Source organism: Schistocerca cancellata, chromosome 5, assembly GCF_023864275.1.
Source record: "Schistocerca cancellata isolate TAMUIC-IGC-003103 chromosome 5, iqSchCanc2.1, whole genome shotgun sequence".
Classification (NCBI taxonomy): Eukaryota; Metazoa; Arthropoda; class Insecta; order Orthoptera; family Acrididae; genus Schistocerca; species Schistocerca cancellata.
The window spans coordinates 709,683,522-709,710,552 of NC_064630.1; the positions used below are offsets into that span (position 1 = coordinate 709,683,522).

The following is a 27,031-nucleotide window of genomic DNA, read 5'->3' on the forward strand; positions in this document are numbered from 1 at the left end:
AGAGAAAATTTGATATATATTTTTTTATTTTTCCGTGTCAGTTGGATGAATATTCAATTTTTCCTTCAGTGGTTACCGGTTTCGGGCTGACATGTCCATTCCCAAGCCACACACCTTTTATTAACTGTAACTAGTCGTACAACATTTTGCCAAAAGCCAGGAATAGCTTCTATAGCGAAAGTCAAACTAGGGCACCAAGAATTCTCATTGATAAGTTAGCCTATGTGACTATAGTTACTCCCGAAAGACACATGCAGTGAGGTGTAACTGTAAACACATAGGCTAACTTATCAATGAGAGTGATTGTTGCCATTAGTCTGACTTTCGTTAAAGAAGCTATTCGTAGCTTTTGGCGTCATACTGCGTGAGTAGTTACGGTTAATAAAGAAGAGTATGGTTTGAGAATGAGCGTGTCAGCCCGATTCGGGTACCACTGGAGATAATACTCTATATTCATGGAACTGAGACAGACCGAATATTAATAATAACAATAATAGTGATATTAGATTTCGTCAGTACTTGTGCTGTGTTCGAACCTACCTGTAACAAACCTAGAGGCCTGCCTCTGAATCGATTCGATGTCTTCCTCTAATCCGACCTGATGGGGAACCCAAATACTTGGGCAGTACTCAAAACTGTGTCACACTACTTTTCTGTACGCGAGCTCCTTGAGAGTCGTCGACGTCCACTGTGTGAAGGCGAAACTTCTACAACTCAAACGTAGGCAAATGGATGGTGTCCGATTGCGTTCCCAGCCTCGTTCAATCGTACAGGATTAGTTGACCTCTCTATCATCTTCTTCGGTTTCACCAGCGATCTCAAAAGACGTGTTATTAAACACGGTTTTCTGAAACTCCTTCACCAAAGAAGACGAAGTAAATATTCCTGAATTCCAATCAAGAGCAACTGCCAAGATCAGAAACACAGAAGTAGTTATCCTCGGTGTAACAAAGCAGCTTAAATCAATAAAGGCAGGGCTCCCGGTCCAGATTGTATACCAGTCAGATTCCTCTCAGAGTATGCTGATAAAATAACTCCAGTTTTAGCAATTACATACAACCACTCGCTCACAGAAAAATCCGTACCTAGAGACTAGAAAGTTGCTCAAGTCACACCACTACCCAAAATGGGAAGTAGGAGTAATCCGCTGAATTACAGGCCTATATCACTAACGTCGATTTGCAGTAAGGTTTTGGAACATACAATGTATTCGAACATTATGAAGTACCTCAAAGAAAACGATTTATTGACACATAGCACGGATTCAGAAAATATCGTTCTTGTGAAACACAACTAGCTCTTTATACTCATGAAATAATGAGTGCTATCGACAGGGGATGTCAAATTGATTCCACATTTTTAGATTTCCAGAAGGCTTTTGACACCGATCCTCACAAGCGTCTTTTACACAAACTGTGTGCCTACGGAGTATCGCCTCAGTTGTGCGACTGGATTCGTGATTTCCTGTCAGAAAGGTCACAGTTCGTAGTAATAGAATGAAAGTCATGGAGTAAAACAGACGTGTTATAGGCCCTCTATTGTTCCTGATCTATATTAATGACGTAGGAAACAACCTGAGTATTTTTTGCAGATGACGCTCTCATTTACCATCTTGTAAAGTCATCAGATGATCAAAACGACTTGATAAGATATCAGTATGGTGTGAAACGTGGTAATAAACGAAAGTGTGAAGTTATTCACATGAGCCCTAAATGAAATCAGCTAAATTTCGATTACGCGATAAGTCACAAATCTGAAGGCTGTTAATTCAGCTAAATACTTAGGGATTACAATTACAAGTAACCTAAATTGGTACGATCACATAGATAATATTGTAGGTAGAGCAAAAACAGCGATTCATTTGCAGAACGATTAGAAGATGCAACAGGTCTACTAAAGAGACTGCTTACGCCTCGCTTGTCTGCCCTATTCCGGAGTATTGCTGTGCGACGTGGGATCAGCATCAGGCAGGACTGACGGATGACATCGAAAAAGTACAAAGAAGGGCAGCACGTTTCGTATTAACGCCAAATAGGGGATATAGTGTCACAGACATTATACGTGAATTGGAGTGCCAATCATTAAAACGAAGGCGTTTTTCGTTGCGGGGGATCTTCTCATGATATTTCAATCACCAGTTTTCTCCTCCGATTGCGAAAACATTCTGTTACCACCCACCTACATAGGGAGAAGTGATCATCACTATAAAATAAGAGAAATCAGGGCTCACACAGAGAAATGTAAGGGCTCATTGTCGGCCGGAGTGGCCGAGCGGTTCTAGGCGCTACAGTCTAGAACCGCGAGACCGCTGCAGTCGCAGGTTCGAATCCTGCCTTGGGCATGGATGTGTGTGATGTCCTTAGATTAGTTAGGTTTAAGTAGTTGTTAGGGGACTGATGATCTCAGAAGTTAAGTCCCATAGTGCTCAGAGCCATTTGAACCATTTTTAAGTGCTCGTTTTTCCCGCGTGCTGTTCGAGAGTGGGACGGTAGAGAGACAGCTTGAAGGTGGTTCATTGAACCCTCTGCCACTCACTTTATTGTGAATAGTAGCGTAATCACGTAGATGTAGATGTAGATGTAGACGTGTCTTTCTAACATTCGTTCTCTAGATGGGCGTGAATGGTCCTCCCAATCTGATATCACGCGTGAACTTCACCAGTACTTTTCCGAACTTTATACCGAAGTGGATTCAGACGTTCCACCGTCTGTTGATTTCACCTTCCTCCTTAATAGTGTTTTTACGCCAGCTCTCCAGGAAGAGTTTCTCTCTGTATTCCATAGTGATGATATACTTGATAATATGGCTCGTTCTCTCACCCACAAATCGCCTGGCTTCGACGGCTTTCCCAAAGAGTTTTATTTTCGATTTTGACCCCTGACGGGAGTACGATAACTTCTATGGTGAATGAAGTATTCCAAAGACGCCTTATCCCTCCGAGCTTGGCCGGCCGGTGTGGCCGTGCGGTTCTAGGTGCTTGAGTCTGGAATCGCGTGACCGCTACGATCGCAGGTTCGAATCCTGCCTGGGGCACGGATGTGTGTCATGTCCTTAGGTTGGTTAGGTTTAAGTAGTTCTAAGTTCTAGGGGACTGATGACCACAGATGTTAAGTCCCATAGTGCTCAGAGCCATTTGAACCATTTTTTGACACTCCCAGCTTTAAGGTTGCTAAAGTTGCCTGGTCCCCAAAAAGCAGGGACGTTTGCGTGTTTATCAGCTCCAACCGATAAGCCTCTTCTACAATGATTATAAAATAGTGGCGCGAGCGGTAAATAGCAGACTATCGGTATTGCTGGCTACCATCATCGCGAGGCGTCAAAGTTGTCTTCCGGGTCATACTTCCTGACTCCCGTTGCTGAATGTCGTGATATCATTTCGATTGCTTCCACCATTCCCTTGCCAAGAGCTTTGTTTTTAATTGATTTTCACCAAGCGTTCGACCGTGTTAATCGTGGGTTTGTTATGGGAATATTGACGACTGTTGGTTTTAACGATACTGCACGACGGCTGTTTAGTTCTCTAATTACTGGTATTCGGGCGTCCAGTGACGTGTCTTACCTCCCCCATCACGGTGTGTCAGGGCGTCCTTCAATGGAGTCCATTATCTAAGTATCTCTACGTTCTGTTTCTGGAACCTTTATGGCAATCTATAGCTGCTCATTTGGGTGGCAGGACACTGTTGGGAAAAAGGTTTACCGTTCCTGAATATGCTGATGACGTTATGGACCTTCTCCGTACCCCAAACATGTCCAAAATTGTATACCCTGTGTTTGAGGAGAACTACAAACATGATGTCTGCGTAAAGTTACATACTAAACAAGTGTTCAAGAAGGAACACAGATCTTGAGATAAAAATTCATTTATTTTCCACCAATTACGAAAAAAAAACATGTGGCTGACGTTGCTGCCTTTGGTTCACGGGGTCGGGTTCGATTCCCGGTCGGGTTGGGCATTCTCCCTGCTCGGAGGCTGGGCGTTTGTGTTGTCCTCATCATCATCATTCGTGACAGTGGCCCGATTGGACTGTGTAAAAAAATTGAGCAGTGAAAAAATTTGGACTTTTTACGGGGGCTGATGACAGCACAGTTGAGCGCCCCACAAAGCCAAACATCATCATCATCTACATCATCATGATGGTTTTACGTCGATGACGGTGCGCTGTTGAGTTGGAGAGACGTATTATCAAAACGCCGCCACGGTTAAATATTAGCAAGGATGGATGGAGTCTCATTGTAGTGAATGCTAGAGTATACGATAGAAACTACACCTTTTTTTCTGATTATATCGAAGTTTTTATGCTGAGTGGAGTATTAACGACAATTACAAATGTGACAGAAAGGCGCTAGCAACCGTTGTCTAGTAAAAATTGTTGTGCAGTGGGAACTTTTTCCGTTGGTCCCAATCAAGTTAGATTTTCGTTAATTTCATTACTTACAGGTATCAATTGACTATTTTCCCGTAAAGCTGAAGCCCAGTAGACGAACAGCCACATTCAGAGTACAGCAAACGAAATTTTTCCAGTTTTCGAAACCATGATCATGTGGTGATCTTGGAATCCTTCTTTGGGAAATTGATAATTGTATTCTAACTAGGAATTACAACTGCTCTATTTCAACAATAAGAACCGTAAAAGGCAATTGTAATGGAAGTCAAACAAGAGAAGATTATAAAACAGGAATAAACACCGTAATCATTTTAAAATTATCTTCCGCGAGGAAATCATGTAATAAACAACACGCACCCCGACTAGAAAATAACGTAAGGTAATTTCTTAGCAGCATACGCGCACTGCAGCGAGTGCTTGAAATAAATCTGATCCCCGTAATTTTGACGCGGACGGAGTTAATCGCAGAAAATGGGGAAAATGCATTTGATACTATAGCGTTTTAACTTTATATTTCGCAGTGATATGAGCCTCGACTTTAATTTAATTACAGACCTGAAAAGCGAATCTCCATTTGAGCCCCGCCGAGTGTCGCGTATCCACACACACCTCGGCCGGCGCGAAAATATTCATCCGCAATTTTCCGTACTGCGTACTTTTAGCTGATGAAATTCCGCTAATGCAAAAGCGCAATCAGTATTGTTTGCTAATCTATTGCTCGCGAATATCCATTTACTTGCTATAACAATGAACAATTGTCGTGGCGAGCCAGAAAATTGCCGCGATTACCATACAGAACGCGTTTATTGCGCTCGCAGTCCGTACTTCGAGCGGAATTAAATTCATTAACTGGCAAACGTAAATACGGAAAGGGGTGCCACTGGTTTTTGTCCATTCGCGTGGTATGTAATTAACGAAGATTTTATGTTTCGCCACTGTAAGCTACGGCCATAAATACTCTACGTTAAAATGAGCGACAGGAAAGGAAGTACTTTTGTGAGGCAGTCAGTGCTTGTTTACGGCACCAACGTAAAACAAAGATTTTTCGCTTGATATCTTTGTACACCCTACGCTGTATTGACAGACTGAGAATAGCATCTGTCGTCCAGCGGAAATACTGCATGTTAAAGTGAAGAATACAGAAGTAGAGGATTTGACTTCACTCTCACAGCGTTGGTCTGTTTCTGAAACTTCACTGAGCCCTAAAGGGGTACCAACTTCCCCAAACGCATTTATATTCGTACTTACAGTGTGCTCTCGTTTAAATATCCTTGTGCATAAACTGCCGCACAATTCGGGGAACATGGTCTATTCCTGAAGTTTCTGACATTCAGACTATGTCCTCTACAAGCCGCTTTATTCCTTTCGTCTCTGTTAAATGAGCTCTCTCGTTCAAATCTTGTAGTCTGCTACTCGTATCCACGTGTACCGCACAACCTTCTCTACGAGAAGTTAAAAGTATCTTTTTCTACGCTACCTTATTTCAGATTTTCGTCTGTTCACACGACTAACGACTCTGCTCAATATCACTGTTCAACATATCGGTCCCTTTGTAATGTGCCCGTAGCAACGGATGTAGCATGGCACCAAATATTTTGGTTTACACTTTGTCTGTGTATCGATTTCCAGTACTCTGATCGTTTGCATGATGGTCAGGCTTGGAAACTACAGCACTGTAAAATTCTAATCTTACATCTACCAACATAATTTAATTGCAGCGTACTGTTTTGATACACCATAATATACAGTATGTTCGTAGTGTAAGTGCAGATTCATTTCCGTACTACTAACTGTAGCTGTTACTAGTAGTACGTTTTTGGGTTGGTTATTAGCTTCATCTACGACTGGCGAAAGCAAGCCATTAATCGTTATTCTCCTGTGGGCAGCTAACTGTAGCTGTTACTAGTAGTACGTCTTTGGGTTGGTTACTAGCTTCATCTACGAGTGGCGAAAGCAAGCCATTAATCGTTATTCTCCTGTGGGCAGCAGGTCAGGTGCTGGCGTGTGGACGCATGGAGGCAGAAGGGACAGTTTATACTAACAGGCGTGGTCCACTTTGTGGGACAGCTATGACCGTACAGAAAACATCAGGTAGTAAATTATCTGACGTGTTTGCGGGAAGACTGTTAGAAGCAAAGAAAAAACAACTAACACACTGCATTCGATACATATTTAAGTGTCGATTATTAAAATATCTCCACCAGTACCCCAAACACCATGCTTATATGCTTCACCAATACTTGTTAATGATTCTTTGAACGTCAGTACATCTTTATCGTTTTTAAACTGTGACTTAAGACCATACGTGGTCCTGGGCACGCCTTACCATAAATACATTTCACAATTCCTCTGGCCCGGGGATGTAACTCAGCTTTCCTGTGTCTGCCGGGTTTTTTCAAGTGGATTCCCATCTCTTGCGTTCACAGAAGAAGGCACACGTAGCAGAAATTTATTTTCAGAACTCTTAGATTGTTACTAATTTCTTATTTCGATACCGAAACCAGCAGTCTCCAGTAGCTCTGCTGCAAATATACAATTATTTATAATTCCCCTCGATAGTTACAATTTCAAGTCCCATTAGATACTGATCTATAATTTCACTTCTGAATTTTTTTTTATTTTCTGTTACTTCCTGCTTGTGTTGTCGGCACAAACAACCGAACTTTCTTATTGCGATGATGAAAACAAATGAGAGGGAGAAGAGGATTCTGGAGTTCTGCTATAGGTTTCACGTAATTGTACCGAGCGAGGTGGCGCAGTTGTTAGACACTCGACTCACATTCGGAAGGACGACGATTCAATCTCCCGTCCGACTATCCTGATTTAGGTTTTCAGTGATTTCCCTAAATCGCTCTAGGCAAATGCCGGGATGGTTACTTTGAAAGGGCACGGCCGACTTCCTTCCCCATCCTTCCGTAATCCGATGAGACCGATGACCTCGCTATCTCGTCACCTTCCCCAAACAACCCAAACTAAATAAAAACCTATGGACACCGATTTCATGGTAAATTGTGTGGGAATACGACGAATGTTTGAATTAGAAATTCTCAATTTCGCTGCAAAGGTGCAAATGTCCTTCCAAGGGGAGCGTCTGACGTTCATCAATGCGATTAAAACGAAACTGCTTGTATTGCCTTGACTCTTTCTGTACACTACCCAATATGTTTGCAAATTATTTCGTTTGCTCACCATTTTAGGGTAGTGTGATTTGTGGTGTATTCATACAGTTGCAGTAATGCAATGACGCTTTGGTCTTATCCAGTCATCTTGGAAATACCTTAGCAACCTGTGTTACCTAGCCAATGTTTCCACAGTTTACTATCATCTTCAGAATCACGCAACTGCAACAACCACCTCGAAAAAACGAATCGGAATATCACGCCACTGTACAGGACCGAATTTTCAATTCTTGACGTTTTCCGTAATGGAAATCAAACTTTACTGATCACAGAGTATAACTGACTCTACAGTGCCTGGAACACCCAGGAGTATGGCAGACCGAGTTCTTGACTCTGCGAACTCCAGCCATCTGCAGAAATTGAGGTATTTCTGCCAATTAGGCTATGAGCAGAATGCAGGTAATTCTATTGGAAAATGCGTTCTCCGCTAATAATTCTCCTGTGTCAAATACAGCTTGCTGCCATGACGTTTCGCAAGTCTGTTCCTAATACGTGCTAGAAAACACGTGTCGCCATAGCACTCACTAGCCGTAAAGGAATGAAACTAGAATATCAACGATCAATAAATCCTAATAGAAATAGTGTCGATTACACCAACTATGTTAAAAGATTTTCCGTATGACATTTACTCGAAAAACGTTTATCGGTGAGCCATATGTAGAGAACGAACTATTTAGAAAAGCTACTTCAATTTCTATCAAAGTTAACACAGCGCACATTTCTTTCAAGGATACTGATATGTCTAAATAGTTGCTAAAATTAGATACTGATAGTTCATGGACTGCTCCATATCTTTTTACTGATTTTATTTGTATTTCTTTGTGTTGATACTGTTTGTATTAAAATCAATTTTAAGATATTCTTTGATTACGAGAACAGCGACAATTTTCTTACTGCTGAACCCCAGACAGGTGATATTTTGTCGCAAAAGTTTGTCTCATTTCTATTCGCATTGTTGGTTCCTGAAAATATATAGACCTGAATCCTACCGTCTGATTTTATGCTATTTTCCTCACGCTGCATATGTTTATCTTCACTAACGCCGTTTTACTTTAAAAAAAAAAAAAAAAAAAAAGAGGTGGAGACCCTCCACATCCACACCGGCAGGATGGCCAATTCAAAAGGTCTACCGCCATTTCTGCATAATGGTTAGTTTTCACTAAAGTGAGGTGTCGCAGGATGTGGTTACTGCAATGTTTGCGTACGTCTGGTTAATGTTAACCATTCTTACGCGCTCATCTGGAGATAGACAGGGTCGAGAGTCGAACGAAGAGTAGCGGTTTGAAGGGCAGAGGAAAGAAAGTGCCATGGCAAGAGCCAAGGAAAAAGAACCGCTACGATAGTTAGGTCGGGTGGTAAGAGCAGTAGCGGATGTCTTGCTGTCTGCGATAGGTCGTGCAAGGGTAGACTTTGTTAGTAGTGGGTATCATGCATGTCGATACCTTCGACGTTGGGCGGTGTTGTTGCTCGGGGGCTGCCGCTGGGTGACGGTGTTGAACTTTTGATCAGCGTCAGCAGCTTGCAACAGTTAGGTTTGTAATCGTTTTGTGTCCGATAGATCATGTATCAGATGTACAGTTTAGGGTGATGTGGGCGATTTGTTTGTGCGTCAGTGGGCGAGCTGTAGCTGTAGCATGTTGGTCGGCTTTAATAGCAGCTGGTATTTCGTCAACGTAGCTGATATGCAGGGGCTTGCCGACGTTTTTTGCTTGTTGGTGTATGTTAGCTTCCCATAGGTGGTTATGTCCTAGCTAGTAGTGTCTGTGGCCGCTTATGCTTCCACCCAAGGTTGTGATCGCAGTTTCCCAGAGTAAGGATGTAAGGATTGTTCGTGTGTCTCGAGTTCCTGTATAGTTGTGTGGCGTTTTTTCTTTTTTTCTTAATACTTCCTTGAGTGTTTCAAGACGGTATTCATTGTGAAGATCCACGGTGCGTGTGTTGGCGGAGAGCTGCTAATGAGTCGTAGCACTTTGTTCTGTATGATCTGCAGGCGGCGCAGTCGTGTAGGAGCTGTGTATCCCCAGACGGGAGCTGCGTACGTCATCAGAGGTCTAATCAGTGTCATGTATATGGACCTCGACACCCTCCTATTCAGTGTGCTTTCCCTGTTGAGCATTGGGTAGAGTTGTTTGAGCCTCGGGTGCGCTCTGTTGGCAACGTATGCGATGTGGTCCCCCATGAACGTTTCTGGTCCAACCAGACATCGAGATATCTGACTTGTCTCGGAAACGTATTGGGCGTGTATGTAGTGTTTGTTATCTGTCTACTGTGTTGATGTTTGCGCAGTAGTTTCGGTCTGCGTGTAAACAGAACTGATTCGCACTTGTTACTCCCTTTTATATCAATCTAGCGGAGTACCAAGCGTAGCCTGGGTATGTATTTATTCCAGTCTTCTGTTAGTCCAGGGGTAGATAGCTTTTTTTTTACCTACTGCCCACTTTAGTACCTCTGTTAGTACTAAAATTTTCTAACCACCTACCGGTTCCAAGTTTAGGGTAATTTTAAAAGGACGTTTCATAAAATTTATAAAGCAGAATTACAGCAGGTTAAAGCGTATAGTAATAATTACTTACTAAAAACTTTATGTCGAAATATTAGGAACACGTAATCAAATTTTTTTAAAACCCGATCAACTACTACTGACATGAAATCTGCAGCACGCACTTGCGTGCAGTAGGGGCCAGGACGAGTACCAGTCTGTAAGTCCATCTTCCCCTTTAATCCATCTCCTCATTCCCCCTCTGCCCACTTCCTCTTCCACCCACTGTATGTCCCATCTGCTCCTGTCTGTCCATCTGATCTTCCACCTTCCCTGTCCATCTTCTCCTCCTCATCTCTCCATCAGTTTCATTCATTTCCTATTCTGAATCTATTTCCTCATACTTACCTTTCTCTCTCCACCTTCTCTGCAGTCCTATCAGTGAACATCGTACTTCTCCCTGAACATCTCCACCAAATCACCTGCTGCCTCAAAATAGCCACTCCCACCCAAGTAGCAGGCTGGACGTTCTTACCACCATAGCATTCGTTTCAAAATTTTCTACATCAATCACTTATTAGGAAATACTACACTACTGGCCATTAACATTGCTATACCAAGAAGAAATGCAGATGATAAACGGGTATTCATTGGACGAATATATTATGCTAGAACTGACATGTGATTACATTTTCACGCAATTTGGATGCATAGATCCTGAGAAAACCCAGAACAACCATCTCTGGCCTTCATAACGGCCTCGATACGCCTGGGCATTCAGTCAAACAGAGCTTGGATGGCGTGTACAGGTACAGCTCCCCGTGCAGCTTGAACACGATACCACAGTTCATCAAAAGTAGTGACTGGCGTATTGTGACGAGCCAGTTGCTCGGCCACCATTGACCAGACGTTTTCAATTGGTGAGAGATCTCTAGAATGTGCTGGCCCAGGCAGCAGTCGAACATTTTCTGTATCCAGAAAGGCCCGTACAGGACCTGCAACATCCGGTAGTGCATTGTCCTGCTGAAATGTAGGGTTTCGCAGGGATCGAATGAAGGGTAGAGCCACGGGTCGTACCGCATCTGAAATATAACGTCCACTGTTCAACGTGCCGTCACTGCGAACGAGAGGTGAACGAAACGTGTAACCAACCATACCATCACGCCGGGTGATACGCCAGTATGGCGCTGACGAATACACGCTTCCAATGTGCGTTCACCACGATGTCGCCAAACACGGTTGCGGCCATCATGATACTGTAAAGAGAACCTGGATTCATCCAAAAAAAAGACATTTTGCCAATCGTGCACCCAGGTTCGTCGTTGATTACACCATCGCAGGCGCTCCTGTCTGTGATGCAGCGTCAAGGGTAACCGCAGCCGTGGTCTCCGAGCTGATAGTCCATGCTGCTACAAACGTCGTCGAACTGTTCGTGCAGATGGTTGTTGTCTTGCAAACGTCCCTATCTGTTGACTCATGGATCGAGACGTGGCTGCAAGATCCGTTACAGCCATGCGGATAAGATGCCTGTCATTTCGACTGCTAGCGATATGAGGCCGTTGGGATCCAGCAAGGCGTTCCGTAATACCCTCCTGAATCCACCGATTCCAAATTCTGCTAACAGTCATTGGACCTCGACCAACGCGAGCAGCAATGGCGCGTTAAGATTAACCGCAATCGCGATAGGCTACAATCCGACCTTTATCAAAGTCGGAAACGTGATGGTACGCATTTCCCCTTCTTTCACGAGGCATCACAACAACGTTTCACCAGGCAACGCCGGTCACCTGCTGTTTGTGTATGAGAAATCGGCTGGAAACTTTCCTCATATCAACACGTTGTAGGTGTCGCCACCGGCGCCATCCTTGTGTGAATGCTCGGAAAGGCTAATCATCTGCATTTCACAGCATCTTCTTCCTATCGGTTAAATTTCGTCTGTAGCACGTCATCTTCGTGGGCTAGCAATTTTAATGGGCAGTAGTGTATATAAGAACAACCAAAATTGTGCATGTTTTGAATTATTATGGAGGTGACATTTTATACTTGACTTGACGCCTTTCGGCTATATATTTTAACGTTCCTCTGCCGCAACATGTAACATGTTTGTCCATATTTCCTTCTGAAGACGACGTTTTTATAAACGTTGAAGCCATGATAAAGCGGTTTTCATAACCATTCCAATTTGCTACTGATTGGCTGTTTACTATTTCTAAAAGAAGACAGTATTTGTTTCCAGATAGTAATCAATGTGTGTACCACTTTTGGTTTAAATTGATCTAGGGGTGGAGGAGGAGCTTCCTACCCACGGCTTTGCCAGAGTACCCGAAAGTCACATATGTTACACATGTAGTTATCTTATCTATACGTATATTTCACCTGTATTTCTGGCAGATTTCGTCTTGCAATTTCGGTTTCAGGCGGTACAATATTTCTTACGTCTGTTTCCTGAACAATATGTCGCACCACTCTGTAATTTTGCAGGTACATTCAGGAGTATATATGGACACTTTAGGTGAAATTTATTGCAACTAGAGTTAGCAGCAAAGTCGTAATAAATTAATCCGTCATGCGTGGTGCAACAGTTTTCCATGAGGCGCAGTGTTAATGATATCATATCTCCTGAACTATGTGAAGCAAAACGGTATAATTTCGTTGGTACACTGAAGATCGTTACTAAATACTGTCTCCCAAACTTGATGTAAAATGAATCAGTTGTACAGAAGTGATAAATTTAAAAGTCTCGGATGATGCTGCAGTTTTTCACACATCTCAGTGTTTATGAGGTCATCTCTCCTGAACTATGTAGCGTATAATGGTATAATATTGCAGGTACAGTGGTATATGTGAATACTGTGTGCAAAATATGTGGTGAATACAGTCAGCAGTAAAAACATAATAAATTAAAACATCTTGCCTGATGAGGTTGTTTTACTGCATAAACCATGAAATTCTATTGAGCGATAAACATTTCCTTTCATAATATTGTGGCGGTTGTTAGCAAGAAAATATTTCTTAAAAATTTGAATTTATGTGTATAGTTTGTTGCAACTCACTAAGTGCTGTCATTCTCAACCACTGGTTGAATAAAGAAGGGGGAGATTAGTGCTTTACGTTCTGTGAAGGAACCGTCTGGGCAGTTCCATTAAGCGATTTAGGGAAATAACGCCAAACCTAAATCAGGATGGACGAAAGCGGATCTCAACCGTCGTCCTCTAGAATGCTAGTCCAGTGTGCTAACGACTGCGCTTCCCCGCTGGGGGTGCAAGGTGATTTGTGTACCACATCTGATTGAAATCAGTACAGATCTTTAAAAGGGGACGTGGAACATACATATATAAGTAAGTAAAACAAGTCTGATTGGAATCAGTACAGATCTTTAAAAGGGGACGTGGAGCATACATATATAACTAAGTGTATACTTTTTTCTAAAATGTATGGAGTTCCTTTATTTTGTCGTGGAAAAGAGTCGTGTGCTAAGATGCTGTAAACCTGCCCTTCATATCACAAATGCTCTTGTGTTCTTTTCTCTACCTTATTCTGTGCTTCAAATGTGCGAAGTCACTCTGATACACGGTCGCTCAAATGGTGTCGTCAGATTGTGATATATCAAGGTGATTTTGTGTTGTTGTTGTTGTGGTCTTCAGTCCTGAGACTTGTTTGATGCAGCTCTCCATGCTTGCTACTCTATGCTGTGCAAGCTTCTTCATCTCCCAGTACTTACTGCAACCTACATCCTTCTGAATCTGCTTAGTGTATTCATCTCTGGTCTCCCTCTTCGATTTTTACCCTCCACGCTGCCCTCCAATACTAAATTGGTGATCCCTTGATCCTCATTAGTTATGTGATCTGCCCATCTAATCTTCAGCATTCTTCTGTAGCACCACGTTTCAAAAGCTTCTATTCTCTTCTTGTCCAAACTACTTATCGTCCATGTTTCACTTCCATACATGGCTCAATTCCATACAAATACATTCAGAAATGATTTCCTGACACTTGAAATCTATACTCGATGTTAACAAATTACTCTTCTTCAGAATAGCTTTCCTTGCCATTGCCAGTCTACATTTTATATCCTCTCCGACCATCATCAGTTATTTGCTCCCCAAATAGCAAAACTCCTTTACCACTTTAAGTGTCCCATTTCCTAATCTAATACCCTCAGCATCACCCGACTTAATGCGACTACATTCCTTTCTCCTTGTTTTGCTTTTTTTGATGTTCATCTTATACCCTCATTTCAAGACACTGTCCATTCCGTTCAACTGCTCTTCCAAGTCCTTTGCTGTCTCTGACAGAATTACAATGTCATCGGTGAACCTCAAAGTTTTTATTTCTTCTCCATGGATTTTAATATCTACTCCGAATTTTTCTTTTGTTTCCTTTATTGCTTGCTCAATATAAAGATTTAATAACATCGGGGACAGGCTACAATTCTGTCTCACTCCCTTCCCAAATGCTGCTTCGCTTTCAAGCCCTCGACTGTTATTACTGCCATCTGGTTTCTGTACAAATTGTAAATAGCCTTTCGCTCCCTGTATTTTACCCCTGCCATCTTTAGAATTTGAAAGAGAGTATACCAGTCAACATTGTCGAAAGCTTTCTCTAAGTCTACAAATGCTAGAAACGTAGGTTTTCCTTTCCTTAATCTTTCTTCCAAGGTAAGTCGTAGAGTCAGTATTGCCTCACGTTTTCCAACATTTCTGCGGAATCCAAACTGATCTTCCCCGAGGTCGGCTTCTACTAGTTTTTCCGTTCGTCTGTAAAGAATTCGTGTTACTATTTTGCAGCTGTGACTTATTAAACTGATAGTTCGGTAATTTTCACATCTGTCAACACCTGCTTTCTTTGGGATTGGAATTATTATATTCTTCTTGAAATCTGAGGGTATTTCGCCTGTCTCATACATATTGCTCACTAGATGGTAGAGTTTTGTCAGGACTGGCTCTCCCAAGGCCATCAGTTGTTCTAATGGAATATTGTCTACTCCCGGGGCCTTGTTTCTACTCAGGTCTTTCAGTGCTCTGTCAAACTCTTCACGCAGTATCGTATCTACATCCTCTTCCATTTCCATAATATTGTCCTCAAGTACATCGTCCTTGTATAGACCCTCTATATACTCCTTCCACCTTTCTGCTTTCCCTTCATTGCTTAGAACTGGGTTTCCATCTGAGCTCTTGATATAATCATACAAGTGGTTCTCTTTTCTCCAAAGGTCTCTATAATTTTTCTGTAGGCAGTATCTATCTTACCCCTAGTGATATATGCCTCTACATCCTTAGATTTGTTCTCTAGCCATCCCTGCTTAGCCATTTAGCACTTCCTGTTGATATCATTTTTGAGACGTTTGTAGTCCTTTTTGCCTGCTTCATTAACTGCATATTTATATTTTCTCCTTTCATTAATTAAATTTAATATTTCTTCTGTTACCCAAGGGCCGGCCGAAGTGGCCGCGCGGTTCTGGCGCTGCAGTCTGGAACCGCGAGACCGCTACGGTCGCAGGTTCGAATCCTGCCTCGGGCATGGATGTGTGTGATGTCCTTAGGTTAGTTCGGTTTAACTAGTTTTAAGTTCTAGGGGACTAATGACCTCAGCAGTTGAGTCCCATAGTGCTCAGAGCCATTTTTTTGTTACCCAAGGATTTCAACCAGCCCTTATCTTTTTACCTACTTGATCCTCTGCTGCCTTCACTACTTCATCCCTCAGAGCTACCCATTCTTCTTCTCCTGTATTTCTTTCCCCCATTCCTGTCAATTGTTCCCTTATGCTCTCCCTGGAACTCTGTACAACCTCTTGTTCTTTCAGTTTATCCAGGTCCCATCTTCTTAAATTCCCACTTTTTTGCAGTTTCTTCAGTTTTAATCAACAGGTCATAACGAATAGATTGTAGTCAGAGTCCACATCTGCCCCTGGAAATGTCTTACAATTTAAAACCTGGTTCCTAAATCTCTGTCTTACCATTATATAATCTATCTGATACCTTCTAGTATCTCCAGGATTCTTCCATGTATACAACCTTCTTTTATGATTCTTGAACCAAGTGTTAGCTATGATTAAGTTATGCTCCGTGCAAAATTCTTCCAGACGGTTTCCTCTTTCATTTCTCTCCCCCAATCCATATTCACTCACTATGTTTCCATTTCTCCCTTTTCCTACTCTCGAATTCCAGTCACCCATGTGTATTAAATTTTCGTCTCCCTTCACTACCTGAATAATTTCTTTTATCTCATCATATATTTCATCAATTTCATCATCATCTGCAGAGCCAGTTGGCATATAAACTTGAACTACCGTAGTAGGCATGGGCTTCGTGTCTATCTTGGCCACAATAATGCGTTCACTATGCTGTTTGTAGTAGCTTACCCGCACTCCTATTTTTTTATTCATTATTAAACCTACTCCAGCATTGCCCCTATTTGATTTTGTATTCATAACCCTGTATTCACCTGACCAAAAGTCTTGTTCCTCCTGCCACCGAACTTCACAAATTCCCACTATATCTAACTTTAACAAATCCATTTCCCTTTTTAAATTTTCTAACCTACCTGCCCGATTAGGGGATCTGACATTCCACACTCCCATCCGTAGAACGCCAGTTCTCTTTCTCCTGATAATGACGTCCTCTTGAGTAGTCCCCGCCCGGAGATCCGAATGGGGGACTATTTTACCTCCGGAATATTTTATCCAAGAAGACGCCATCGTCATTTAACCATACAGTAAAGCTGCATGCCCTGGGGAAAAATTACGGCTGTAGTTTCCCCTTGCTTTCAGCTGTTCGCAGTACCAGCACAGCAAGGCCGTTTTGGTTAGTGTTACAAGGCCAGATCAGTCAATCATCCAGACTGTTGCCCCTGCAACTACTGAAAAGGCTGCTGCCTCTCTTCAGGAACCACACGTTTGTCTGGCCTCTCAACAGATACCCCTCCGTTGTGGTTGCACCTACGGTACGGCCATCTGTATCGCTGAGGCACGCAAGCCTCCCCACCAACGTCAAGGTCCATGGTTCATGGGGGTAGGGATTTTATGTTATGTGTTTTATATCTAGAATATTGCATGTGGTGGATTTTCGGTGTATCCTTTATAATGTATTATTTGACAAGGATACTTACGCGTGCTATTTGTCCCAAAATTAAATAGAAAAGTTTTAATGAATTTTTGAGTAACATGAATATAAAATGAATTCAAGTTAATACATCATTCGAACTAATCAAGGTCACACGAATATTTGCATTCAATTTAACGCCACGTATTCAGCATTCTCAGCTAGTGCGGGGCAGTTTTTTGCCGCAATGAAATTGCGCGTGTCGCCGCAAAAGATCAGTATTCCGCTATTCCGTGAAATGATCAGAACGCTGAACTGTAGGGCAACAAAAGATAATTACGCGGTCCTTGTTTAAACAAGCGCCACGCTCGAGAAGAGAATTCAGTAAATGGTGATTGGTATCAGTATATCAATTTATTTTAATTGAAGCAGTGGAAGGCAGCACATAAAACGTGCTTTGGCGCTCGGCACACGCGATAGTGGAAGCGCAATAACCCTGTTTGCAGACGGCAACAGCTGTACTCACACAGAGCGCGCGTATATCAGCTTCCTGTCGATACGGCCAGTGTGCCGCCGTTTACCGAAGGCGCTCCGATTTATGGTAGCCTGCACAAATTCGCGACCGTCGACACAAGGAAGTGCACAATTCAGAGGCAGGCCCTGCAAGTGCACATACTCCACCGGATATTGAAATCTGCAACACAAATATGATGGCAAAGAAGACTGGCATGAAGTCTTCTACGTGTCTGCATATGCAAATATGAGGGCAGTTCAATAAGTAATGCAACACATTATTTTTCTCGGCCAGTTTTGGTTGAAAAAACCGGAAATTTCTTGTGGAATATTTTCAAACATTCCCGCTTCGTCTCGTATAGTTTCATTGACTTCCGACAGGTGGCAGCGCTGTACGGAGCTGTTAAAATGGCGTCTGTAACGGATGTGCGTTGCAAACAACGGGCAGTGATCGAGTTTCTTTTGGCGGAAAACCAGGGCATCTCAGATATTCATAGGCGCTTGCAGAATGTCTACGGTGATCTGGCAGTGGACAAAAGCACGGTGAGTCGTTGGGCAAAGCGTGTGTCATCATCGCCGTAAGGTCAAGCAAGACTGTCTGATCTCCCGCGTGCGGGCCGGCCGTGCACAGCTGGTGCCGTGCAGGTATACAGGCCCTCATTTCAAGGTGGCGTAAGGCCGTAGCATTGAATGGAGATTACGTTGAAAAATAGTGTTGTGTAGCTAAAAGATTGGGGAATAACCTGGTGTATTTCAATGCTGAATAAAACAACCCCTGTTTCAGAAAAAAATGTGTTGCATTACTTATTGAACTGCCCTCGTAAATAGCAATTTTAACAAAAACGTATAAAGCAGGAAGAAGTAACGCCATGTACATTTTGAAACTAAGAGCAGATCGCTCATCCAGCATCTTATTGAGAAACCGCATTTGTATGTTGTATGAATGTAAAAAGATAGTTCTATGTCGTAAGTCAGCTTTTGACAGAGGCAAGGTCATCGCCTGTCGAGACTTCGGCGCCGGCCAGAGTGGCCGAGCGGTTCTAGGCGCTACAGTCTGGAGCTGCGCGACTGCTACAGTCGCAGGTTCGAATCCTGCCTCGGGCATGGATGTGTGTGATGTCCTTAGGTTAGTTAGGTTTAAGTAGTTCTAAGTTCTTGGGGACTGGTGACCTCAAAAGTTAAGTCCCATAGTGCTCAGAGCCATTTGAACCATTTGAGACTTCTGCTCGTGTTAATCGGGATCCCATGAGTGTTCTATGCTTATGGTGTCGACAGATGCACAACGGATATAATCGATGACATACTCTGCGGGCCCTAACGAAAAGCGTCCGAAATGATGAGAAACATTCATCACTTTTCAGTGCAAGATCGTACACCTTCGTCAGTTTTCGCGGCGAAGGTAAAGGACCACTTTGCAGCAATAAATGTATTTACAAGGACAGAGAAATGACGTCACAAGCACCGTGGACTGCTAACGCAGCGAGCATTCAATCTTCTCATTTCAGAAGCCACATCAATTCGAGCGAAACACTCGAGCGTTCGAAAGCTGTGCCTGCCATCGTCATCTTGAGTTAAGAATCACTTACTGTCGGGCTGGCACGGTGTTCTGCTTATATAGTGTCACTCAGCTGCCCCTACCTATAGGTTTTATGCAACCTGCAACACCTTCAAATATTCTCCACTACACGCAAATTATTAGTCCCATAGAAAAAAAAATGATGACTTTTCTTACGAAATTTAATGTAGTTAAATTTTTTACTGTTATGGTTTTCTGCTGGAAGCTGTATTTGTCATATTACTGAACAAAAACAGAAAACTACCTTTAGACGCGTTTTCTTTCAATAATACCAAAAAATTTGGCCTCCGGCACAAACGTATTCCAATATAAAATTTAACTATATGAAATTTCCTACAGAAAGATCCAGTTTTTTTTATTTTATTTTATTTTATTTTTTATTTTTTTGTTTTTTGGTATACTAGTTTGCATCGAGCGAGCAAGAGAATATCAAAATTTTCAGGTGGCATTTGAAGGCGTTGCACGTTGTGTAAAGCAGTAGGAGCAACTGAATCATACTGCATAGATGCAATGGGAGCATCTGGTAATTTGCAAAGAGGGCCGGAGCAATCCATTCATGGAAAGCAAGTTGGGCCGCTCCTAGAAGTTGCGTCTCACTGCAGGTCTTGGCCCAAGAAAATATGGGCCCCCCATATTTTGACGTGGCGTGACGTCACACTACTTGCCTTGCTCAATACAACACCTTGAAAGCTCGCTACCTCCAGGGCCAGACAGGAAACTGGTATGTTAATTAAAATGTAGCAACACGGCGTGAACTTTGTCTCATGCTGTCGAGAGGTTGACAGTGTTTAAACACATAGCTATGAAGTTTTAAACTGGTGTCAAGTACTAACTCACTCCCTGTCGTTCGAAGGAGCAGCTCGTAAGAGCTGTAGTGTCACGTACTGTGATGCATGCCCTGGGGTCTGTATATCTTGTTGGAATTGCGAGTGTCTGAGTGACATCAGGTGGCGGCAGAAGACAGCGCCATGTCGTAAGCGGCCGTCGCGTTCCCACGGTGGGACGGAGCTGCTGAGATCTGTCCAACCTGCCTTCCATGCTTGTATCACACGGACCCTCTCTGAAAGGTTCCAGGCACTGCCATTGCATCTTTGTAAGTAGAATACCATGTCAGTGTGGTGCAGTCAACGATTTTAAGCCCTAATGTCGATGGCAGAGACAGCTAGTGAAATCTCAAGCGTTTTATTCAAAGTAACGCCGCTTGTAAACCGAGAAGATTTTGTTGAAGCATACCATCGTGAATGACGCCGAGGGTGCAGCGGCCATAACTGTGACATCTCTTGATGGGGGAAAAGAGTGAGACGTACCAGCCCAACATTGGACACTCAATTGGTTTCACTTTGGTTTTTCAGACTATTCTTGGCTCTGTGGAAGCTATGGGATTACGAGTACGAACGTTGCCGGATTGCATTCGTCATCGTCATATCCGATTTACTGGGCTGTCCCTGGCTGCACACCAAGGTCACCTCTAATTCGCATATCCAGTAATTACTTGAGCAGCCGTTACATTTCTCATCTGTTAGAGCCGGTGGCTGGATCATATATTCAAATTTTTCTGAGGTTGCCTCTCATCAAGATGATAGCGAAAGACTGTCATGATCTTCTGACCTCTCTGACCTCTGCTGAAGATGTTCGACTCTTACCCAGTTCATTGTATGCTCCAAAACTTTTACCCTTCGAAAATTTGCAGACATGGATTGGCGAGAGTCTGACAAGCTTCCAGTTGTCAACCACTACGATTGAACTCTTGCATACGACTAAAGAAAAGCGGACTGATATACCCGTATCTGTCATCCAACTTCAGTTTTAGATGTTGCTCATTCAGGTTAAAAAATTTGTTGATACCAGACGTGACGTAATAAGTTTCGCACACTGCGAACTCTGTCTATGTTGGCTACAAACATAAGCATATATTCCTTCAATACTATTTATGTAAAAAAATTAGCTTTCAGCAACCCTTTTTACTGTAGCAATTTCGGTATCCAGCCTTGTATATTACACTGGGAAGTCAAATAAGGCTTTGTGTTAATCGAATAGGTCTATATTTTGTCTAATATACAGAGAAATAAGTGTAAAATGGGACACAGGTGTAAATATGGGCCACCATCCTCAAAGTGATACGGCATATGCTGCAGATTGGTAGCGACATCAGTAAATTGTACCAGTGAGCAGTTGGAACAAGTAATGTAGATGCAGCATCGGTTATTTTTGAACTGTATTTCTTTTAGAGTGTTAACCTTTGTTAGGTGTGTGAGCGTCTCCATACCCTTAGTTTAATGTAATTTGACAGTGAATACTGAAAGCAGAATCCTAAGCTACTCTTAAAAACACGCCCACGTCTTTAGTTACGCTCGCCTTTGGGTTACACGTAATAGTGGCCGTCTTGCTTACGTTGAATTTGTATACATAAATGGGCTCTCGTTTAAGTATTACGATACTCCCTGAGGCCTGCAAATGCAGTTTTTCAGTTCAAAATACATTGTGCCCTCAACATTAAGAACAGGGGCATCATTCCGGGACGCAAAGTAGCTTGTGCTGTCCTTATCAGTGGAACTCCACAGAAGGAACAGTTGACCAAATCGCTTTACAAAAGTACTGTCAAGAAGTAGAGATTTTCAGAGGCCGGAGACTGGCCAGTGGGCAGGGGTAGGAAGAACAAAGGCCTTCACAAAAAGAAAATTTCACCTACTAAACAATTCGTTTCTTCATCAAATTCCTCTGCTTGTGGACAGCAATTTGGTGATAGAAAAGTCTCTCAGGAGACTTGCGGAGAAGAGTGGGTTAAATATGTCACATGCCAAATGTGGACACTCCTAGATTCCGTCTGGGCTGAAGGTGCCATTTTAGTTTGCGATTTCTGTAAGAAATTTTTGATTCACTGTTCCTTTAAAATGCTTAAATAGACAAGCTGCTGTCTGTAGACTAGTCTAAGATGTGTAATGTTTTAACTCATCAGTCTTAGAACTTTTTAAAAAATCTTTCTGAATTTTTCGGGTAGGGTCAATCGTTGAACCCGATTCATAGTGCCATTTTAGAAGTTTTTTCGTGATTCTTCGTTTTAGAATTGAGACAGTAGGTACTGATGACTGTTTTTCCTCCTAACATTTAATTAACTTGTTATAGTTACTAATGACAGTTAAAATCTGGACTTCTCCCGAAAGAAAACATTTTTAAGTGGAAAACAATAGAGCATTTCCATATTTACACCTTATCCGTTAGTTTTGTCTGTGTTGAGTGCAGACAAACTTCAACAAGGACTTCAATGGAAGGACTTAATAGAGCTAGTTTGAGGACAGTCCGGAAAATCAGTTGTAATGTTGCTTTTTTCCAAGTTCTTATTCCCTATTTTTGACTTAATGCCCTATCTCAACACTCGTCAGTTAGAGTACGGGGTGGAGCCGTCAGAGAATCGTGCAACTTTTGCTCAGTTTGTTATAATTTTAGCAGTTTCAGTGTCGCATTTCCTTTTGCGGAGAAAAGGAGCCGAGCATCAATCCAAACATAGCCAATTGTGCTGTGCCATTCGTAACAACCTATCCATGGGACAGTAACTCCCCACTCCGGTTGTTGCTATCTCTGACAAATGGTACTTTATGTCACAGTACGTTACAAGTAGTCCATTACTTGTTCTCGGATGGGAAGCGCAGATGCAAAGGCACTGTGGTGGACTTGCTGCTCAAGACTGCGATTTTACAGTGTGGTTGCCATACGTGCTCGATGAGAGCCTTGATGAAGGGTTTGGCTGCCCTCATGTTCACATGCAGTCCAGCATGGGGCCACTGTCACATCCAAATACGCCGCAAGACTGGGAGCTGCATGACTTGACCATCTCACTAAATGGAGATCCACAATGGGGCTCCTTTCAAAAGCTGTCCGGTGCTGATAACCATGTCTCAAACGAGTATGGCGCATCTCCTTCATATCTGCCGCTGTCCACGCCACTCATATCCCCTACCAGACTTGGTAACAACACTAAATATAGACAACACTAGCATACTCAGACCACGGTTAATAGCAAATTTAACCATTTGCATATCTACCAATGGTGTTTATATCTGGGAAGCTCACTTGACAACCTATCACATCTTCTTCGTGATTCTCTTTCTTTTGTCAGCCGGTGTTCACTTGCTGACGCCTCAGCAATGCCGTGGCGTTCGTTTTTCTCAGTCCACGAATTCGCAACATGTCGAAAAAATTTTGAGAGTGTAACAGATTAATGTTAAATTTTAAGCGAAACTTGGAAATACAGCCACAGAAGCAAGGGTACGGTGATCAATGTATTCCACGTACTGAAGTTTCTGAGTTGTTTAATAGGCTCAAGGAGGGAAGAAAAGAGACTGAAGAGGAGTCACGTCTAGGACGCAAGTCAATGCCAACAACGGAAGAAATCATAGAAAAAATAGAGGATTTATTCCGAAAAGGCCGTCGACCGAGTATTAGTGCAGCTCGACAAAGAAACAGTTCGGTAGAGTTTACATTTTCGAACGAGGGAACTTTTTTTCAAATACAATGCTCTAGAGAGTAACGTCTTTCAAGTCGTTTTCGGCTAAGAGTGGGATCCATATGTTGTAACATCCACCCGACTCCCCAAATTTTGCTCCATGTGGATTTTTTCTGTTCGAGAAAGTGAAATCAACACAGGAACGAACAAGGTTTTAGAAAGCTGAACCCGTGAAATAACAAGCGGCAGAGAACATTAACATGCTTTCGGAAGATAGTTTCAAACACTACTTTCAGCCGTGAAAATTTAGAATCGAGCGTTGTGAGGATACTGGAGTGGAATATTTTGACTGAGGTAATGTGGAAGTTATAAAAAAGTAAAAATAATGAATTTTATATGACTAATTGGACCATTTTTTTAAAGTGAACTTCGTATATTCATCAGGTAATCGTGAATGAAAGCACTTAACGACTTCCAACGAACTTTGGACATAACTTCATTGGTTTTGGAAAGTTTTTCCAGCTAACATTCCTCACAAAATAATGAAAGGGAAAAAGTTTATCTCTTACAACAGTCTAGAAGTTCATACAGTGAAAATTCAGCGTCAGGTATGTTTTAATTTGTTGCCTCTTTATTACTATCAATTTACTTGAAACGTTATATCATTATGCGACACGTAGTTCAGAAGATATGAATTCATAAACATAAAACCGCCTCGAAAACTAGCTGTTTCATACTTGGGAGTTCGATTCTTCAAAGGAGCGATGATGGGAAGGATGGCTGTTACTGATGCGTTGTTAATAGAAAATGTGACGTGTTTATAAATGAGCAGAAGACACGAAAGTTTTATGAAAACATTCGAAAAGGAAACATTACATCGAATTTACCTCTCTATTGCATAACTATTAATTCTATAAGGTCTATCAGCTCCCGCACTTCATAGTGCAGATAGTTTCATCGTTTTTTTCTTTTAGCTGTGTACTTAATTCTCTATTGTATTGAATTTTATCTTAGTCTATTGTTTTCAGAATGCTCCAATAAAATCTCTTACAGGTTAGACCTCATTCGAAATCTGTTACACATTATTCTATTGAAATGAAGTGATCGTATGGCAGTTTTGGCCCGGGGATCCATTTGGGATTGTGCGGCAAATATTTTTATTTCGTGCTATTGCGGCAGTTCGACCGTCAGTGACATTATGATGAGGACAACACAACAACTAGCGGATAAAATCAGCTATCCGGCTAGGATTCGAATCCCAACCCCCTCCTTGGCAATCAGCTGCACTGACCTCCCATCTACATAGTTATATTAGAACAACTGGACGGAAAAATTTAACTAAGGAGCTCGGCGCTGCAGTATACGACATTATAGTAGTAAGCATTTCACTGCACCGTAGTGGAATAGATCATCATGCACTCTGATTACTTTGGTATATTTAGATTGAAAATTATAGTCACGAAATATCGAGAAAATTATACACGAAAGAGTTGGAACTGAGTGTTTAACTCGGAATGACGCTTACCGGGTTGTTACTGGAATTATTTTGATAACAGGCATATTGTTTTCATTGAATTCCATCAAACTGATTCTTCGCTTTATTCTCACAGGATAATATTTTAGTTCTTCGAGTAAACGGAGAATACATGTGTATTATAAGTGAATCTGTAGTCTTTCCTGCTCAAAAAGCTGAAGTGCTTATAAATAATCAAAGAAACAAGTCTTCCTTGTGATAGTTTTTCCCGAGGAACTACCGCGGAAGACATATTTCTTCACACCGTGATGTCTCTGTACATTCTACGAAGGTGAACTAGAAACATTCTACACCACTGACGAGAATTAGATTTTCACAAACTTTAACTTATATTGTAGTTATGCTTAATGCTTCGGTGATGATTATGTAAATGAATGTAGCTACAGAATCTAAAGGAAGGAAAAGAAAACAGTGTACAGTATGTGACCAAAAGTGTCAGGACGCACATATGTAATTCCGGGATTAACCACTAGATGTCATGAGAGGCGGAACCGCAAGTGTAAAAGGAGACGTGGTGAGTTGTCGTGTCAGTAGAGGAGCAATAATATCCAAACTGGTGAGCTCTATAGAAGGTAGTTGTTAAAAATGACATGAATTTAAGGGAAGGAATCACCCGTGAATTCCACAGTGCTACCAGCATTAGAGTTGGCACAATGACTGTGAGTAGCATTTAAACAGATTTTTATACAATGGCCGACTCGAAGTCACTAAGGTCTCCTTCGCAGCAGCACATAAACCACCCATCTCTGTTGTCGACGCTAAGCAACTCTTCATGTGGTATAATGAGCAAAGCAGATAGACGGTGAATTTTAAAATGTTTTTTTGACACCACAAACAGTCGTCAAGCCACAGTCACTAACACAATACAATTTTAAAAGGCAACAAAAATAGTTTCGACTCACTGAGCCGTCATTTTCAAATGTAATCACAAACCTGGGAAACTGCATTAATAATTGCAACCACTCTTCTTTCAAATGTTACGAAAAATATACAAAAAGCAGTAAAGTGAAGCAAATATTATAGACGTCATTACAATTTTTGGTTGATCATTCATTTCGCACCTTGATGCAGTGTAGATGAAAACTGGACAGTGAATGATTGGAAATGAGTGATTTTCAGTGATTATGAATCCGATTGGAAAATTTGAGTTTGTCGAATGACGGGCGAATGTTACCTGCCATCCTGTATAATGTCACGAATAAAGGGCGGAAGAGGTGGTGTATGGTGTGGGGGTGTGTTCGTGCTTGGGCTGTCTTTCCCTTACTGCACATAAGAAAACACTAAAGGCAGAAAGATATAAAAACGTTTTGCGGCATTGAGTACAGAGTACAATCGAGGAACAATTCAGAGACAAGGAGTCTTCTTATAGGAACGACGAAGCAATGTGTCATAGAGAAGCATCAATGAGGCAATTGCTTGTGGGCAGTACCATTCCTGAAGTGGACTAGTTTGCCCGGAGAGCCAACTTGAGCCGAGTGGGGCCCCTTTGACATAATTTAGGAAGCTAGAACGTCAGCTTCATTCCCGACTCCAACATCATTACTTTTTCCGATTCCGGCTCTTGATGAGGAATGGCCTACCACAACTGTCAGAAACCTAACTGACAGTCTCCCCACCAGAGTTAAAAACGTCATTAAATGTGGACACATCCAAAATTAATGTCCATTAATGTCCGGATGGTACCGGCCTTGCAGCAGTGGATACACCGCTTCCCGTCAGATCACCAAAGTTAAGAGCTGTCGGGCGTGGCCGGCACTTGGATGGGTGACCACCCGGGCCACCATGTGCTGGTACCATTTTTCGGGGTGCATGCAGCCTCGTAATACCAACTGCGGAGCTACTCGACCGAACAGTAGCGGCTCCGGTCAAAGAAAACCATCATAAT

The 27,031-nt window shown here is 42.2% G+C and overlaps 1 protein-coding gene across 1 annotated transcript in view; it reads left to right on the forward strand.

Annotated features, from left to right (window-relative positions):
• Positions 1–27,031, forward strand: part of LOC126188774 (hemicentin-2-like) — an 862,561-nt gene that overhangs the window by 761,495 nt on the left and 74,035 nt on the right. Inside the window, exon 13 of the mRNA XM_049930385.1 lies at positions 17,459–17,480. Coding sequence (XP_049786342.1) covers positions 17,459–17,480 — 22 coding nt within the window. The remainder of the gene's footprint in view (positions 1–17,458; positions 17,481–27,031) is intronic.